This window comes from Alligator mississippiensis, chromosome 6 (genome assembly GCF_030867095.1).
Source record: "Alligator mississippiensis isolate rAllMis1 chromosome 6, rAllMis1, whole genome shotgun sequence".
In the NCBI taxonomy this organism is placed as follows: Eukaryota; Metazoa; Chordata; order Crocodylia; family Alligatoridae; genus Alligator; species Alligator mississippiensis.
In genome coordinates this window covers 100,664,464-100,682,611 of record NC_081829.1, presented here as the reverse complement: position 1 = coordinate 100,682,611, position 18,148 = coordinate 100,664,464, and the positions used below count along the sequence as shown (strand labels likewise).

The window sequence follows — 18,148 nt, the reverse complement described above, 5'->3', positions numbered from 1 at the left end:
TCTCGACTATTGTTGCAGCTGCTGCCACTGCGCGAAGGCAGCCTACTCCCCCCTTTGCCCCTGGATCTAATTGTGCAGAGAAGTAAGCTGCGGGCAGCTTTATGATCTCAAAAGACTGGTTCTTCTGCATCTTTTGTTTTTCTTTCTTCCTTTTTTTTCCCCCTTCCATTAAAAGTTTTAGTAGCAATGGCTAAGATTTCTGCCATGGATTTACCCTCAACACCCTCAGTGTCATGTTGGAGCTTCTTTCTAATATCTTTGCTAGCCTGACTTATGAATACAAGTCTTAACACAGGCAAAGTGGCAGGTGTCTCGGGGTCCACGTGTCCATACTGACGTACAGCTTTACAGAGTCTTTCAAAGTAGTCTGAAGGGTGTTCTCGTCTGAGGTTAAGAGGCTTTCGAGAAGCTGCTTGACATCTGACCAGGAGGGGTTATGAGTCATGAAAATGGTTTTGAAGCACCTTAGAACTACTTCGGGATCATCTCTGAGCCTGGGGGTGTTTTCTTGCCAGTTTAAGAGGTCGGTGGTGGAGAACGGAGTGTGTTTCCAGTGACTGATAACTTCTCCACCCTCGCCAGGAACAGGGTATTCTCTTAGGGAAGCCAGAAGGCTAGGGGCAGGTACTTGTTGTCGGGTACGATTAGCTATGGGAGTCGGATCAGTGTTCGGGCAAGTTGAGTCTGGAGAGGGATGCCTTGATCCATCTACAGGCTCAGGACTTGGGTGGTCGCCGGGAGGCAGTCGGGGTGATGCCTCCCCACGATTTCCCGAGTCCCCTGCCGGCACGGGAATGAACGGATCAGGAGGGATAGGGGGTCTGGGCACGGGTTTATAATCATCATCTGAATATGAAGGTGGTGCAGAAGGTTTTGGGCATTGAAGGGGAGCTAACAAATTCGGGAAAAGTACAGGGGTCGGGGTGACTAAAGGCTTACTAGCAACATTGTCTCATAAATACTAATAATTCATTAGGTCGAGGCAGAGGTCCTCCAAGATCTTTCGTAAGGCAGCCAGGCAATTTGGGTCAAATGATCTATTTTCTGGCCATTATCTTCCCAAATCTAACTGAGACGTATGAGACGTCTAATTAATTAAACAGAGTTCTGCCATACGAGACTTGGACAGTTCTGCCCGTCCCTCCAAAGGTTTCCAATTCCTGACCGTATAATCAAGGGGTGAATATCCTAGGCCAGAACCCATGATTATATCCAAGCACAAGCAGTCTTTTTCCCTAAGTCCTACCTGCCTAGAAGCTGTTTCGTCCACATACAACAACCGCTGCTCTCGGACCCCACTGGCTTTCTCCGTGAGGAGGGGCGTCTTGAGTCCGAGACCCTAGTCATTGGCCGTTATAACAGCATTTCTACCTTATATCTGTGTCTTTCGCCTTTTGGCGAGGCTGCCGGCTCTATCAGCGTTTAAATCAGCAGACAGATACCCTCAAAGACTGCTTCCAGAGACCTCTAGAGGTAAAACCAGAAAACCAGAAACCAGATAGAAACCAAAAACATACCTGACATGAGGTACTCGCCAGTACCGGTCCTTTACCCGACTTGAGGATCCCGCCTTATTGGTCCTGAGGGGACCGTCCACCTCCCGAGACTAACCCAAATAGGTGAACTCACCTGGCGCGCGCTGGGGTGTCGGGGTGGAGGTCTCCAAAGGCGCCAAGCTAGACGGGTCCCGTCTGGGGTGCCAAATTGTGGTGGGAGAAAACTCCCTGGGGTTCATTGTCTAGCTGCAGAGGAACAAGGCAACCACGGGTAAAGGTTTACTGCAGTATATTTGTTTGAGCAATGACCATTAAACCAGCAAAAGGCAAAATGGCCCCCCCTCAAGGGTGAGGCGATCTTTTATACTTATTACAATAAGGCAAGACTTACAGGGTTAACAAAAGCAGTACTTGGGCGGTGCTTCACAGATCTTTATAACAGCGTATTTTTATTAAGCTGAACTAGCACTTTTTAAAAGCTAAAAGTTAAGTAACAGTAACATTACGATAGGCTAGCAAGACCTTGCAGTGGTAGATACTTCTTAAGGACACGATCACTGTGCTTAGAACAATGGCTTCTTTGTCTTATCTTGTTCCTTGCTGTATCTGATTTTCCAGCACGCAGACACAGATCCACTTGCTGCATTTGACTCAGAAAATGTTTAACACAGTTAAAATGACTACTTGACATAAGCAAAGGCTTAGCTATCATTCTGCCTTGTGGTCAGCGGCATTGCTAGGCCACAGGTCATGCCTTGTATTCAGCTGCAAAGCTAATACTTCTTAATAATCCAAATTATTGTTACCCTAACAGTATGCTGTCAGAAAACTGTTCTGTTTCAGGGCAATAACAAACGTGCGCACTACAAACACATCCCTTCAAACTCTTCGCATCCATGGTTATGTCTTAGCAGCAGGTAGTCTATGGCTGCTCTATTTTGCAGAGTAGCCCCTCTCAGTTCCTCCATCTCAGTGCTGCGGGCGGCCAAGGCCTGCGAGGTCGCGTCCAGGCCTTTTGCCAGGGCACAAGCCACTTTGCGTAGCTGAACCTGGGCGTCTACCGCTAGGCCCGGCACGCCTGCTATGGAGACTGCCAGGGACACAGCCTCAACCTTACTCATGAGGTCATTGTCACTATTGCAGGATTCATCTAACGTGCTCGGGTCTCTCCGGTGGCGTCTGTTTGGGGTTTGGGGCATACCTGATAGCCAGACAGTTAACCTACCCAAAGCACAAGGGCCTCCTGTGGCATTGGCCGGGATGTATGAATAGGCAGTCTTCCCACAAAGCAGGAACCACCCCAAGGGTAATACAACATGACCGTAGTTGTAGGACACATTAGTCACGTCTGAGCAATTGAAAATTTTCCTTTCTTTGGTTAGGCTTTTACAAGCTTTGGTACAGCTCACAAACTCGGCACAGCTGGTGTTGCCAGGGGAGGTGACTGTCAGCAAATCTATCGAAAAGGCACTGGCGTTTCTTTCTGTGGTAATGGGTCCCCACCTGGGATTGTTAGTGTAACTAATTGGGACTCCTATTCCTCCTGAAGCGAACCAGGTCTGATTCCAGAGTGCCTCTAAGGGAGTGGGCACCCCTATAAGGCATGACGGGAAAATATCATCAACCGATGTTCCACCTGCTAAACAGAAATGAGTGAGGTTTAATACGTCCTTTGCCAAATATACCCACACATTTTGATTCCTTCCAACCTTCTGACTCAACAATCCCTCAGACCCTAAAAACGCTAGACCTATGTAAAGAACTACTTTCTACGTGGTTGACGTTTAAACAGAAATTTAAGTCCTTGCACTGGCTTCATTGTCCAACGGTGTCCGTTTGTGTCGGCTTCCGGTGCGACACTCTCAGCAACTTCTCCTGCCGGTGGTACTTCTGGTGCGGCCTTCACCCGAGTGTAGTGTATCCACGGGTTTTCCCCTGTACCTTCACTGCAGCGTGAGTGGTGAGAATCACAGGATACGGACCCTTCCACGTCCGGACCAGCACCTCGTCTCCGATCTGGAACTTGTGGACTGGTGTATCTAAGGGGAGTGGAAGTCACTCCTGGACATACCTGTGGAGAGAAGACAATACAGCAGACAAAGAATACAAATAGTCTTTTACCCAGCCTTCCCCTTTAACATGCATTTGACTCCCATGCGTCACCACTGGATTCTTAGGATATGGCTTGCCACACATTAATTCAAATGGGCTAACTCCCAATTTAGCTCTAGGGGCTATGTGCACTCTAAGCAAGGCAAGAGGCAGAGTTTCGGGCCATTTCAACTGAGTCTCTTGGCAAAGTTTAGCCAGCTGTCTTTTCAGAGTCTGATTCGTTCGTTCCACCTGTCCACTTGACTGCGGTCTCCATGCGGTGTGAAGGTCCCATTGTATCCCCAGAGCCTGGGAACCTGCCCCGGTCACTTCTGACACAAAGTGTGGCCCTCGATCTGAGGCTAATCCCTCCGGGATTCCGAATCGTGGAATCATTTCTTTTAGCATCACCGGACCACTTCCTTTGCTTGGTTGGTTTGGCACGGGAAGGCCTCGGTCCATCCAGTCAAGGTGTCCACGAGCACTAACAGGTATTTGTAGTGTCCCTTCCTGGGAACTTCAGAGAAATCTATCTGCCAACCCTCTCCTGCTAATAGTCCTTGCCTTCCTGCTCCTGGCGGGGGCTTGGGGGAAACCTTAGGGTTGTTGGCACAACAGACAGGGCATCTACGCACTATCTGTTCTGCTGTTTTCCTCATCTTAGGTGCCGCTACAATTCCTTGAAGACCTTGGGTCATGGCGTCAGCTCCCACGTGGGTGCTCTGGTGGTACTCTTGGAGCATTTTGCTAAGAATCAATTTCGGCACCAGGACCTGTCCCTCAGGCAAGACCCACCATCCATCTTGTTGTTCTTTGCTTCCCAGTTTCTCTGCGAGTTGGTTCTCTTTTTCACTATATTTGGGAGGGTCTTCAGGTAGCGCCGCCTGAGGCACCAGTGCCAATACTGGAGTCTCCTTGGCTTGTTCTCTGGCAGCCTTTTTTGCTGCAGCATCTGCTCATTGGTTTCCTCTTATAACATCACCATCTTCCTTTTGATGTGCCTTGCAGTGCACCACAGCTACCTCTAGCGGCTCCATCACGGCTCCAAGTAGTTTCAGGATCTCTGCTCCGTGCTTTACCGGGCTTTTACTTGCCGTTAAGAGTCCTCTCTCTCTCCATATAGCTCCGTGGGCGTGTAGGACTCCAAAGGCGTACTTCGAATCCGTGTACATCGTGGCTGTCTTTCCTCTTGCCAAATGGAGAGCTCGGGTCAGCGCAATAAGCTCAGCTCTCTGTGCAGAGGTATTTGGAGGCAAGGCGTTTGCTTCCACGGTATCCCATGATGTAACCACGGCGTATCCTGCCTTTCGGGTTCCATTGTCCATGAAGCTGCTTCCATCTGTGTAGAATTCGAGGTCTGCATTAGGTAGTGGGGCATCTTTAAGATCCGGCCGGCTAGCGTACACGCTCTCAATAGTTTCTATGCAATCATGCTGTAATCCTTCGTCCTGTTCCAAGGGCAGTAGTGTAGCTGGGTTCAGTGTATTGGAGGTCTGCAGATTGATGTCTCCTTGATCCAGGAGATCCGCTTGATATTTAGCCATGCGTCCGGGGGAGAGCCAGGTTCCCCCCTTCGCATCCATCACCACCAGCACCGAATGTGGGGTATACACCGTCATTAGCTGTCCCAAGGTACGTTTCTTGGATTCTTCTACTAGCATAGCTGTAGCTGCCACCGCTCGCAGGCAGGCTGGCCATCCCAAACTAGTAGGGCCGGTGGCTCCGATTATGGGGATCTTGGTTTTTGATAAGGGTCCTTTAAAATTGGTTACAACTGAATGCGTGGCTCCACTATCTACTAAAAAATCAATAAGTTCTCCCCCTACTTTCATTCTAACCAGGGGCTCGTCGGGGGAGACAGGGATTACTTCAGTGTTCGCCCCCGGTCCCCGTCACTCCTGCTCAGAGCCGTCTAGCATCAACACTCTTTCTTTTTCCTCTCGTCTCTTCTCCCCCCGCTTGGGGCACTCATTTTTCCAATGCCCTTCCTGCTTGCAAATAGCACATTGATTAGATCCTAGCCTGGGACCCTGGCCGCGACCTCCCGGGGCATAGCTCACACCTCCTCTACGCCCTCCACTTCCCCTGCCACGTCCTTTACCCCTCTGATCCACAATTGCCGCTGCCAACAATGATGCTTGTAACAATGCCTGTGCCTTCATTCTTTTGTCTTCTTTTTTCTCCTTGACCTGATCTCGGTTGGAGTATACCTTATAAGCAATCTCAATCATTTGGCAGATGCTCATTCCAGCTGCTCCTTCAGCTTTCTGTAGCTTTTTCCTAATATCTGGGGCTGAGTGTCCTATAAACAGTGTGTTAAACATCTTGGCATTTTCCGGCAGCTCCGGATCTAAATCCGTCCACTGTCTGGCTGCCACGCACAACCTCCCATAAAAACTGGATGGATCCTCCTCCGGACCCTGCCACACTTCGTACAATTTAGATAAATTTTTCTGCTTGGGGATAGCCTCCCGGAGAGCAGCCAGCACAAACTCCCGATACAGCGCTAACTCCTGCCGGCCCCCTTGGGTGTTGGGATCCCAGTATAGATTTTCCTTAGGGCAAAGTTCATCTACATCACCGGCTGGGTGACGCTCCTGTGCTATCGTGCGCGCCTTCTCTAAGACCAACCTCTTTTCTTCCGAAGTCAGAAAAGTGGCCAATAAGGCCTGAATATCTATCCAGTTCGGTTGGTGGGTGAGGAAAATGGTAGAAAACAACTGTGCCATTGCCTCCGGATTCTGGCGGTATTGGCCCACGGACAGTTTCAAATTTATCAAGTCTGCCATGCTGAATGGCACACGGACAACAGCTGGTCTACCCTCAGGACCTACTGCTTGTCGCAAAGGGGCCTGAACTACTGGTTGGGCCCCTGATCGTAAGCGACTCGCCACAGGGCTAAACGCCCCATCTCCTACAGTCCCTTCTACCGCCAGATTGCTACCACCCGCATCCGCCGGACCCGGGGACGGCACCCCAGGGCTGTCAGGGGAGGTGGGGGACGACGGACTGGGCGAGCCAGCCGGGAGTCCCTGACGAGCCATTTCAGGTGCCGCGGAAGTCCCCTGTGGTGACGCAGGGCTCACAGGATAAGGCGGAGGAGCCGTGGGGGCAACTAGCAATTGCACGTTGTCCTCCTCCGGCTCCTCCGGACATGCTGCGGTGACCCCCTGTAAAGCCATCGCCCTGCTTCCCCTAAATATCCCACACGACTTCTGCGTAGCCCCATCCCCATACAAAGTCATATACGCCTCTCCATAAAGCATCTCATCCCACTTTCCTTGGCGCCTACCACATGATTGTAACTGCAAGATTGTGTTATAATCTAAAGACCCATTCTCCGGCCAGGCCGCACCATCCGCGAGTTGGTACTGTGGCCAACGTGTATTGTAATACCGAATCATCTGGTTTTTCGTCATAGGGGTTCTTCCAAACTTTGGCCAGTTTTTCAAAATGCATCCTAAGGGGCAGCAGGGCGGACTCTTAGACTGGTCACTTCCCATTGTCCAACTACCGGACGGCGACCGCCGCTCAGCCTCAGTACCAAACTGATTAGAGGGAGTTCACGGGGCTGCCACCTGATCTCACTCGCCTAGGGTGTCTATACGGTCGGAACTTTTAAAGCCGTCTCCTCTCCCAACCTGCTCAAAATATGGAAAGAAGTACTCACCAGTCCATTGAGACCTCCCTCGCCCCGCCCGATTAAGTTGGTCCTCCGAGCGTTGCGCCGTTGTGCCCCTCCACGACTCCGTCAGGCAACCAGGAGACGGTCAGACCTCCGACGAATAAGGTCGGTGGCGCCTGGCCCTCGCGCCGTCCACAGTTGGTGCCGGAGCCGAAGAGGTGGACCGGGCAAGGCAGTCAGCTGGGTCCCATCTGGGTTGCCAGAAATTGTTGTCCCCAAAGGACAGCGGGTACGTGCCCAGTGCGCTTCTGCCAATAAACACACAGGGGTGGAGGATCCAACTTAAACTTTATTTCTGCGCAGAAAGCGGTGCTTGGCAATCGTTCGCAAAGCAAGCACCCCCACCCAAGTGGGCATCAGCCTTATATAGCTACGTGACAGGTTGAACTTGCTGATGTGGTAAATTGTGCAGCAAGCCCAGCAAGTAACCCCCCTTCCAGCCCCGCCAGGGACCTCGCTGATATAGCCTTCCCTTCTAGCGAGGTCAGCAAATAAGCAGCAAGCAATCTCCCCCAGCCCAAACAACCTACTCTATGCCCTTGGTTAGAGACAATATTTTTCGAACTGTTCCCAAAGGATAAAAAAACATATCAAAAGTTTCAGGAGTGCCCATCACTAGCAGCTCCTGGGAGCAAAGGCGGAGGCCCAGCCTGCTGCGCCTGCTCTGCAGCACGGCCAATAGAAGAGATCACAGCTACCCAAAGAAGCTTGCCTGCCTTCGTCCTTAACCCTACACCCAGCAACCTAGCTCCACCCACGCACCCCCTGCCACGGGGCTGGGGCGGGGGGCGCTGCTCTTCCTCCCCTTCCCCTTCCCCAGCTCACCCCCAGCCCCCGGGTCTCTGGCCGGGGGCCCAGCCTGCCCCACTGCCCCACGGCGTGACTCAGCCCCTCTCCCACGGCCACTCGGCCTTTGAACGACTGCACGCCCGCGCCCCCCGCCATGGGATTCTGGATCTGTTCAAAGAAGAGCGGGGACACCCGGAAGGGGCGGCACGGAGCCCGGTAGCGCACGTGGTGGAGATGAGGGAAAGGCTACAGAGGGCATGAACATCAGCACGGGAAAATTTACAAAGGGGCCAAGGTCGGCGGGCAGCCGGGTACACCCAACGGGCGCGTGAAAGGCGGCTCAATGGGGGTGATCGGGTATTCGTGCTGCTGCCCGCTGGCCTAGTGGCAAGGAGTACCAGGTGAGAAGCAGGTGGGCCCGCTGGACTGCAAGGTGTGGCAGCCGGGCAGGCATAAAACCCAGCAGGTATATCATATCATATCAACCTCTTAAAGAGGTGGGCGGATAGTCGCCCTGCTTGTCCCCGCCGGCCTGCAGCCAGATGAGTTTGGTCTGGAAGGGCCTGAACGAGGCTCGGGACGGCCCGTCCGGACGGGAGCTGGTCTGACACGGGCGCAGCAGCAGCAAGCGGCCCCGCTGGTGACACAATTCAGAAAGGTCTTTTCAGACTGTCTGGGGATGATGCACGGGGGGGGGACAGCGAATAGAGACCCGTCGGGGAAAATCATATGGGAGCATCGGCGGCAGATCCCCCAAAAGCTCCACGAAGCCGTGTGAAGGGATGCTGGCAGGTGGGGTAGTAAGAATCTAGAAGCGCCTGGCAAAACCCCCTCCTCACGGTCCCCAAAAAGGATGGGACCGTGCAGGTTTGTATTGATTTTAGGAAAGTAAGCAGCATAGTGCGCTTTGATGCTTGCCCCGTGGTTCTGGGGGAGGGGTGGCTGGAGAGGATGGGGGGAGATAGGTTATCTCCACCCTAGACATGGCCAAGCGGGACCGGCAAACACTCCGAGGAGCAAATGCCCAGGAGAAGCATGGGCCACCCCATGGAGGCTTTAAGAGTTTGTCCAGGTGCCGTTCGGCCTGCACGGAGCAGCAGCGATGTCCCAGCGCCTGATGGATCCAAGGTATCGGCGCCTCATCGGGGAGACGCGGCTGCATGCATCGACGATGTGGCAGCGTACCCCGAGCCCTGGGAGGAACACCTGCGGCATCTGGCGGCAGTGCCAGAAGAGCTGCGAGCTGCAGGCCTGACTGCCAACCCCCCAAACGTGCACTGGGGCAAGAGGACGCTCCATATTAAGGCTTCCAAGTAGCGGGGGGAAGATACAACCACTGATAGATGAAGTGCAGGCCTTCAGGGCTTATAACGTGCCCTGAACAAAAAGACAAATGTGGTTCTTTCTGGGGCTGGCCAACTACTACCGCCGTCTAATACCTTGACTTTTGGACGTATCCCCACGGTCCGAGCTTACCAAGGACTCGGCCCCAAGTAGGATTAGCTGGACAACAGAGGCTGAGGAAGCCTTCCGGTGGGTCAAGGAGGCAATGTGTGTGCACCCCGTGGTGTACACCCCAGACTTTTCAAAACCTTTTCCAGTACAGTCAGAGCCGGTACAGTCGGATGCATCAAAACCCTTTCTGGTACAGTCGGATGCCCAGCACGGGGCCGGTGGGGTTGTGCCCTCCTGCCCAGCCTTGTGCCACGCAGGGGGACTCAGGGTCTTCTGCGGCCCAGGCAACGGCCTGGGGCAGGGCTCTGGGCTCTGACCCCGTCTCCTGGGGGCTGTGGGTGGGTCACAGAGACATGGCTGGGGGGCACTGGGCAATGCGTGAGTCTGCTCGTGGGGGCCTGGATGGGCGCTCCTGCCCCAGCCCCACTCCACAGCGCAGGAGGCCCTGGGGCCAGTCCTGGGTGCAGGCAGGGCTGGAGCAGGGTCTCTCTGGGGCCAGGGTGCAGGGTGCAGAGCCCAACGCGGGGGTCCTGGGCCTGTGTGAACACAGCAGAGACAGCGCCAGTGGAGGGGGCACCACTGAGGTGGCAGGAGGTCCCTGGGTGGAGAAGCCTTGTTGGGGGGGAGTGGCCCCGGGAGGGGTGCAGGGCTGTGGTGGTGCAGGCAGCTCTCCAGGTGCCCAGGGCAGGTGGGCAGTGGAGTCCACCTGCTCACAGTCCGGGGATGGAGGGCAGCTTGGAGCCACGACCCCTCAGCACCCGCTTGCAGGGGTGGGTTTGAAACCTCCCTCGTGGTCCAGGGGATGTGAGTCTGGTCTGCGCTGGGTGCCCGGCCCTCGTGGCGCCCGGGCTGCCAGAGCAGCTGCTGCGAGCCCAGGCCCGGCTGCCTGGCGCTGGGCTCCCCAGGCTCGGGGGCCTTTGAGGAGCACAGCTGTGACCCCCAACAGACCTAGCGCTGGCCTTACAGGGGGGTCTGCCTCTCCTCCCCTGGCCCTGGGCAAGGCCGGAGCAGGTCTGGGGGGAGGCTGGGCCTGTGCCCTCGCCTGCCCCACGTGTGACCCCACACGGACCCGCTGGCACCTGGAGAGAAACCAGCCCTGGGGCTGTGGCAGGTCTTGCAGCGCTTGCTGTGTCCCTGCTTGGCTCTTTTCACAGCTGGGGGTTGTACAGACTTTCATCTATGGTCCTGACTTTGCGTGTGTGGCCAGTCCGCATTTATCCTGTAATTCAGCAATGAACTGCGCCATGTACGTAACATGTGGCATGGCCTGGGTCTCCCATCCACGCGGTACCCGTGCCCCACTCTGCTCGGCTGGCAGCAGCAGATGCAGACAAACGCCTTCCCCAGGGGCAGATTACAGAGGAAGGAAGGGAGGGTGAAAGTGCGGTGATGCAAAGGCTGCTCTTGGCCGCAGTGGCCTGCCCAGAGCAGATACACTGCTACCGTGACATTCATGGAAGTGCTACCCCTCGGGGGGTTGCAAATATATCTCGTAGACACTAGGGCTGGAAGGGACCCTGGAGGGTCATTGAGTCCAGTCCCCTGCCCCAGGGGCAGGAAGTCAGCTGGGGTCATAGGATCCCAGCAAGATAAGCATCCAGTTTGTTCTTGAAGGTGTTCAAAGTGGGTGCTTGCACCACCTCCGGCGGCAGGCTGTTCCAGACCTTGGGGGCTCGGACAGTAAAGAAATTCTTCCTTATGTCCAGCCTGAAACAGTGTTGGAGGAGTTTATAACCGTTTGACCTTGTCATCTCTTGGGGCGCTCTGGTGAACAATCGTTCCCTCAGCTCCTGGTGAACACCCCTGATAAACTTATAGGGGGCCATCAGGTCCCCTCCGAGCCTGCACTTTTCCAGGCTGAAGAGTCCCGTGGCTCTCAGTCTCTGGTTACATATACATAACTGTACCTCTAGCGCCCTCCCAAGTGACCGCTGTGGTTCACGGGGCAGACCGAAGCACGCTATGACAGTTAAACCACAAAAACCGGTTACACAATTTGCACCGCACGCCCATCTCCATTTCCGTACCCCCCTCCCCTCCTCAGCCCCCCTGCACAGCGCAGGAGGCCCCGGGGCCGGTCCCGGGTGCAGGGGGGCTGGAGCAGGGTCTTTCTGGGGCCGGGGCTGGTGCAGAGCCCAGCGTGGGGGTCCTGGCCCTCCTGCTGCTGCTGTCTGGGGGTGAGCCCGGGCAGGGCAGGGCGGGTTCCTGGGTGTGCAAACGCAGCAGCGACAGCGCTCGGGGTTCAGACCCCGCAGGGAAGGGGCCTGGTGCCAGGGTGCTGCCCCTGGCCCTGGGGCTGGCAGTGGGAAGTGTAACCCAGGCCGTGTCGAGTGCTGCTGCCTGCTGGGCTGCGCCGGCCCGGGACTGCTGGAGCTGGCAGGCCTGGACCCTTCTCACAGGCAGCACCTCTTGCATCAGGCAGCGCCACGTCCCCGGTGCGGTGCCCACAGGCGTCCTGTCACAGCCCATCCTACCTGCGGTCCTGCCTGCTGGCGTCACAGCCCTGGGGAGACGGGGTACCTTGCAGGGAGATGCTTGGGGGTGTCCAGCTGATCAGCACCATCCCTGGCTGCGGGTGTCACGGTCCCCAGGCTGGGGTGTGCTCAGGGCCCCTGTGGGCACAGGGCAGAGGCAGCAGTGGGAGGGGGGTCTCAGGGCCAGGGGGAGCAGTTGGTCCTGAGTCCTGCCTTCTCCCCCCGGCCATTGGACGTGCAGATGCCCCCGTCTTCACCGCAGGGCCCAGGCGTCCGTGCTGAGGAACAAGGTCTCTTGGACCCCTACTGAATGAGGGGAGCAATTAGTGACCGATGGGGGGACGAGGCTGAGCTCTTCACGGAGTTTTTGCCTCGGTGTTCCTGAACAGGGCTCAAGATAAGTCTCTTAATGGGCTCTTAGACGGGCACCAGAGGGACACCAGCCCGCCAACCCTCGACGCTGACTTGGTGCAGAGTCACGTGGATGGACTGGACGTGTTCGAGTCGGCAGGCCCGGACAAGCTGCGCCCAAGGGTGCTCAAGGAACTGGCCGGTGTCGTAGCAGAGCCGCTGGCACGGCTGTTTGGGCGCTCGGGAAGCTTGGGGCAGGTCCCGGAGGACTGGAAAAGGACCAACGTGGTCCCTGTTTTCAAGAAGGGGAGGAAGGAAGATCCAAGTAATTACAGGCCAGTCAGTCTCACCTCCAGCCTTGGAAAGGTCTTTGAAAAGATTATGAAGGATCATATCTGCGGGAGTCCAGTGGGAAAAATGATGCAGCGGGGCAAGCAGCGGGGATTCGTAGCAGGTAGATCACGCCTGACCAGTCTGGTTTCGTTTTATGCCAGGGTCACAAAATGCTTGGATGCAGCAGTAGCGGTGGATGTCGTTTTCTTGGATTTTAGCAAGGCCTTCGATACGGTATCTCATCCTAGTCTCATAAATCAATGAAGAGGCCGTGACGTAGATGTTTACGTGGTCTGGTGGGTGGTGAATTGGCTTAGCGGTCGCAGCCAGACAGTGGTAGTAGACAGGTCGGTATCGACGTGGAAGGGTGTGGGCAGTGGGGTCCCGCAGGGCTCGGTCCTTGGACCTGTACTCTTCAATGTCTTCATCAGTGACTGGGACGTGGGTGAGAAGTGTGCTCTGTCCAAGTCTGCGGACAATACTAGATTGTGGGGTGAAGGGCACGCTCCGGAGAGCAGGGAACAGCTGCAGGCAGACCGGGACAGGTTAGAGAAGTGGGCAGCGCACAACAGGATGCAGCGCAACAAGGACACGTGCAGAGCGCCGCACCGAGGGCGCAAACATACCCAGCGCACCGACTGGGTGGGAGCGACCCTCTCGGCAGCATGGCAGCGGACAGGGGTCTCGGAGTCGTTGTGGATCCAAGGTGAAGAGGGGTCGTCCGTGTGACATCACCCGCAAAGCTAATGGCACGTTACGGTGCGCTGGCAGGCGCAGGACGAGTAGACCGGGGAGGCGATACGTCCCCCGGGCGGCGGCGGTCAGACCGCAGGCCGAGCCCGCGTCCAGCTGTGGGTGCTGCACTTCAGGAGGGGTGTGGGCAGACTGGGGGGGCCGGAGGAGGCCAGTCGCGTGGTCAGGGGCTCGCTGCACAAGCCCTAGGAGGAGACGGAGGGACCGGACCCGTCAGCCTCCGCAGCAGGCGGCCGAGGGGAGCTCGTGGCCGCCCACAAATCCGTGAGGGGACGCAGCGCGGGGCCGGAGACGCGCCGTTCAGCAGGCGCCGCTGGGGTGCCAAGGAGCCACGGCCACGGGCGGCAGCGCCGGTGTCGGACAGGTGTCAGCTCAGACTGCCTCGCCGCGCGGGCGCCAGGACTCGGCCTGGGCCCCGGGCCCGCCGTCTCTCCCCCGCCCGGGGGCGGCCAAGGGGAGGCCGGGCCAGCTTGTCGCTGTCCAGGCACGGGTCGGAGGCGATGATCGCCGAGCGCCCGCCGCGCCCGCCACACCGGCACGGCACGGCACGGCACGGCACGGGCGCCCACACGCGCGGGGCGGGGCGGGGCCGGGGGCGGGGCGGCTGAGCCGGCAAGGCACGGGGCGGGGCCGGGGGCGGGGCGGCTGAGCCGGCAAGGCACGGGGCGGGGCCGGGGGCGGGGCGGCTGAGCCGGCAAGGCACGGGGCGGGGCCGGGGGCGGGGCGGCTGAGCCGGCAAGGCACGGGGCGGGGCGGGGCGGGGCGGAAGTGGCGCGCGGGCCGCACGTGGTTCCGTCGGGCGATCGGCATCGCGGCGGCCATGGGCAGGCCGGGGCGGCTGCGGGCCGGGGCGGCGGCGCGGCGGCAGCGCTGGGCCAAGGGGCGCAGCAGCGACTGCAACCCCCGCAGCGCCCGGCACCGCCGCGCCGCCCGCGCCCGCTTCTTTGCGGCGCCGCCCGCCGCCGAGCGCAGCGAGCTGACGGTGGAGGCGGTGCGGCTGCACGAGGAGCTGCAGGCGGGGGGCGCGGCGGCGGCGGCGGGGGGCGGCGAGGCCCGCACCGAGGAGTCCTCGCGCACCTTCCTGAGCGGCCTCAGCGACTGCACCAGCCTCACCTTCGGCCGCGTGCGGCGCCTCTGGGAGTCCAGCTCCGCCGCGCACAAGGAGGTGGGTCCCCGCGCCGGGCTGGGGGCGGCCGCGCTCGGGGCCCGCCGTGCCGTGCCGTGCCGTGCCGTGCCGTGCTGCCCTGCCGCTCCCCGCCCGCAGGTGTGCGCCGTGCTGGCGGCCGTGACGGAGGTGATCCGCGCGCGGGGCGGCAGCGAGACCGAGACCGAGTACTTCGCTGCGCTGGTGAGGGCCCGGCCCGGCCTGGGCGAGGGGTTTCTGCGGGGAGCGGGGAGCGGGAGGGGCACGGGGCAGCGCGGTCGCCTCCGGCCGGGGGAGGAGGCAGCCCGGTGACAGGAGGCAGAAAAGGCCGAAGCGCTCCAGGCCTTTGTGGCCTGGGTCTGACAGGCCAGGGCCGCAGCGCAGCGCAGCGTGGAGGGGGGAGCGGCCCGCGGCGGTGAGAGATCGGGCTAGGGACTGCTTGGGAAAGCTGGCCGTGCGCACGTCCGTGGGGCCGGATGGGTGCACCCGCGGGTGCTGAGGGAGTTGGCTGATGAGACTGCAGAGCCACAGGCCGTCCTCTTTGAAAACGCATGGTGATCAGGAGAGGTCCCAGATGACTAGAAAAAAGGCAAAGCTAGTGCCCCTGTCTAAGAAAAGGAAATAGAACTACAGACCAGGCAGCCTCACCTCAGTCCCCAGAGAGATCACGGAGCGGATCCTCAAGGAATCCATTGCTAAGCACTTGGGGGAGAAGAAGGTGATCAGGAAGAGTCGTCATGGATTCACCGGGGCAAGTCATGCCGGACCAACCTGATGCCTTCTATGAGGGGGTGGCTGGCTCTGTGGATGGGGGCAGACCAGGGGATGTGGTGTACCTGGATTTTAGCAAGGCTTTTGATACAGTCTGCCACAGCATTGTCGCGGGTGAGCTAAGGAAGTACGGGCTGGATGACTGGACTGCAAGGTGGACAGAAAACTGGCTGGAGCATCAGGCTTGGCAGGTAGTGATCAATGGCTCGATGTCTAGTTGGCAGCCGGTATCCAGTGCAGTGCCCCGGGGTTCGTCCTGGGGCCGGTTTTCTTCAATGTCTTCTTCAACGACCTGGAAGATGGGATGCGGTGCACCCTCAGCAAGTCTGCTGGTGACACCAAGCTGGGGGATGTAGTAGATACGCTGGAGGGCAGGGCTAGGATTCGGAGTGACCTGGACACACTGGAGGACTGGGCCAAAAGAAATCCCGTGAGGTTCAACAAGGACAAGTGCAAAGTCCTGCACTGAGGAGGGAGCGATCCCTGCACCGGTGCAGGCTGGGGGTGACGGGCTGGGCAGCAGCTCTGCAGAAAAGGACCTGGGGGGACAGGGGACAAAACGCTGAACAGGAGCCAGTAGTGCAGCCTTGGTGCTGGGGGACAGGACTGGTGAGGAGAGGCTGAGGGACCTGGGCTGACTGAGTCTGGAGAAGAGAAGACCGAGGGGGATTGAATAGCAGCCTTCACCTCCCTGCAGGGGGGCTGCGAAGAGGATGGAGCCGGGCTGGTCTCAGTGGGGGCAGATGACAGGACTCCAGCTGCAGCAAGGGGCTGCAGAGCAATGGGCTCCAGTTGCAGCAAGGGAAGTTGAAGTTAGATATCAGGAAGACTTTCCTCACGAAGAGGGTAGTAAAACACTGGAATGGGTTACCCCGAGAGGTGGTGGAAGCTCCATCTTTGGGAGTTTTCACAACCCAGGTACACAGAGCCTTGGCTGGGATGATGTAGTTGGGGCTGGTCCTGCTTGGAGCAGGGGGCTGGACTAGATGTGACCCCCTGAGGTCCCTTCACACCCTCATTTCTATGATTCTAAGTGCCTGGGGTCCCCCGAGCCCATGTCCTGGTAGGTGCCCTGTATTGGTGCTAGGCCAGGGCTGCGGTGTCCCCTCTTGTAGCCTCCCACAGACAGGCCTTGCCTGGGGGGCTCTGGGCTGCCCCGTGGGCTCGGGGCTCGGCTGCATCCTGGCGGCGTCCCCTGCTCCCGGGTGCCTCGGTCACGGGGCCTGGCAGGCGCTGCTGGGACCAAGGCAGCTGCAGCCGCGGGTGAGGGCTGCTTTCTTCTCCTGGTGCAGGGGTCAGGGAGCAGCTCCCAGTGCCCCCAACCGCCTCAGCAGGCAGCACCCAGCTGGCTCGGGGTGGTTGCAGGGCTCTGGGGGCTTTGGCCAGCAGCAGATCCCCCTGCTCCTGGCTTGGCCTGTCTGGAGGCTGGGCTGTGCCCGGGAGGCCTGGCTCACCTGCATCCTTTCTCTAGATGACCACGATGGAGGCTGTGGAGTCTGCGGAGTCGCTGGCTGCGGTCGCCTACCTGCTCAACCTGGTGCTGAAGCGGTGAGTGCCTCCGTCCGCCCTGCACACGGGCTCTCTCGGCTGCCCGGGGGCAGAGCTGTCCCAGGCCTTGTAGGGCAGCGCTGTGTGCGTGTCCTCGGGGGCAGAGGCAGCAGTGGGAGGGTTTTGGGGCCGGGGGAGCAGACGGCTTGGAGCACTGCCCATCTCCATGCCCGCATTCCTCCCCCATGGCCGTGCTGATGCCCCCGTCTCCACCACAGGGTCCCGGCACCCGTGCTGAGGAAGAAGTTCTCTGATACCTCAAAAGCCTTCATGAACATCCTGGCCTCGCAGGCCGGCAGCAGCTCCACCTCTGCCCTGCGCTGGGTGAGTGTCTCCGGGGGCAGTGGGCGCTGCCCTGGGACCCCACAGCCCCTTTCTAGGGCCTGGCTGCCCCAGGGCTCCCTGCTGAGCCAGCAAAGCGCTGGGTGCTGTGGGCCCTTGTGTCCTCCTGAGCCTGCAGGGAGGGGTGTCAGCTCCCCAGGCGCTGCTGGCACAAGGTGCAGGCTGTTGGCACTGGGGGACGCCAGGTGCTGACCGTGTTGGTGCCCTGGCAGATGCCTGGTGGGGTGGGAGGGTGCCCGTGTAGGTGGCTGGGGTGAGGGTCAGGGTGCTGCCTGCTGGCTCCATGGGCCCCATGCCAGCGCCCTTCTGCGTGTCCCCAACAGGTCGTCTCCTGCCTGGCCACGCTGCTGCGGAAGCAGGACCTGGCGGCCTGGAGCTACCCCATCACGCTGCAGGTCTACCACGGCCTGCTCAGCTTCACGGTCCACGCCAAGCCCAAGGTGAGTCATTGGTGCCCCACAGCCCCTCCTGGAAGCCTCCCTGCTGGGTCTGGTGCCTGTGATGCCCTGGGAGCGCTAAGCCTGGGCTCCCTGGCACCGGTGCCTGGCTTCAGGCGGGCTCCTCACCCGCTCCCCCCACAGGTGCGGAAGGCAGCGCAGCATGGCATCTGCTCCGTGCTCAAGGGCAGCGAGTGCCTGTTTGGGGATGCAGCCCCTGAGCACCACCCGGCTGCACGCTCCACAGCCAAGTTCTGCGTGCAGGAGATCGAGAAGGCCGGCGGTGAGGGGCTCTGGGAGCTGGGGAGGGGTTTATGGGGGCTGGGGAGGGGTCACAGGTTGGATCATGGGCTTGTGTTGGGGGGCAAAGAGGGGGGTACCGGGGTTGGAGACAACAGGGCTGTGGGGGGCACGTGGCTCCAGGGCAGGGGCTCAGGGGAGTTGGGCCGGGGCCAGGAGCCTGCAGCAGGACATGTGGC

General features: G+C 58.9%; 1 protein-coding gene across 2 annotated transcripts in view; it reads left to right on the top strand.

Moving 5' to 3' along the window:
- Nucleotides 1–18,148, top strand: part of RRP12 (ribosomal RNA processing 12 homolog) — a 34,740-nt gene that overhangs the window by 3,498 nt on the left and 13,094 nt on the right. The window contains exons 1-6 of one of the 2 annotated variants that reach the window (XM_059730254.1): nt 14,233–14,592; nt 14,692–14,775; nt 16,814–16,890; nt 17,109–17,214; nt 17,556–17,672; nt 17,814–17,952. In XM_059730254.1, coding sequence (XP_059586237.1) covers nt 14,248–14,592; nt 14,692–14,775; nt 16,814–16,890; nt 17,109–17,214; nt 17,556–17,672; nt 17,814–17,952 — 868 coding nt within the window. In that variant the 5' untranslated portion in view covers nt 14,233–14,247. Of the gene's footprint in view, nt 1–14,232; nt 14,593–14,691; nt 14,776–16,813; nt 16,891–17,108; nt 17,215–17,555; nt 17,673–17,813; nt 17,953–18,148 lie in introns of those variants that run through there. The other variant, XM_059730255.1, reaches the window with a different exon arrangement.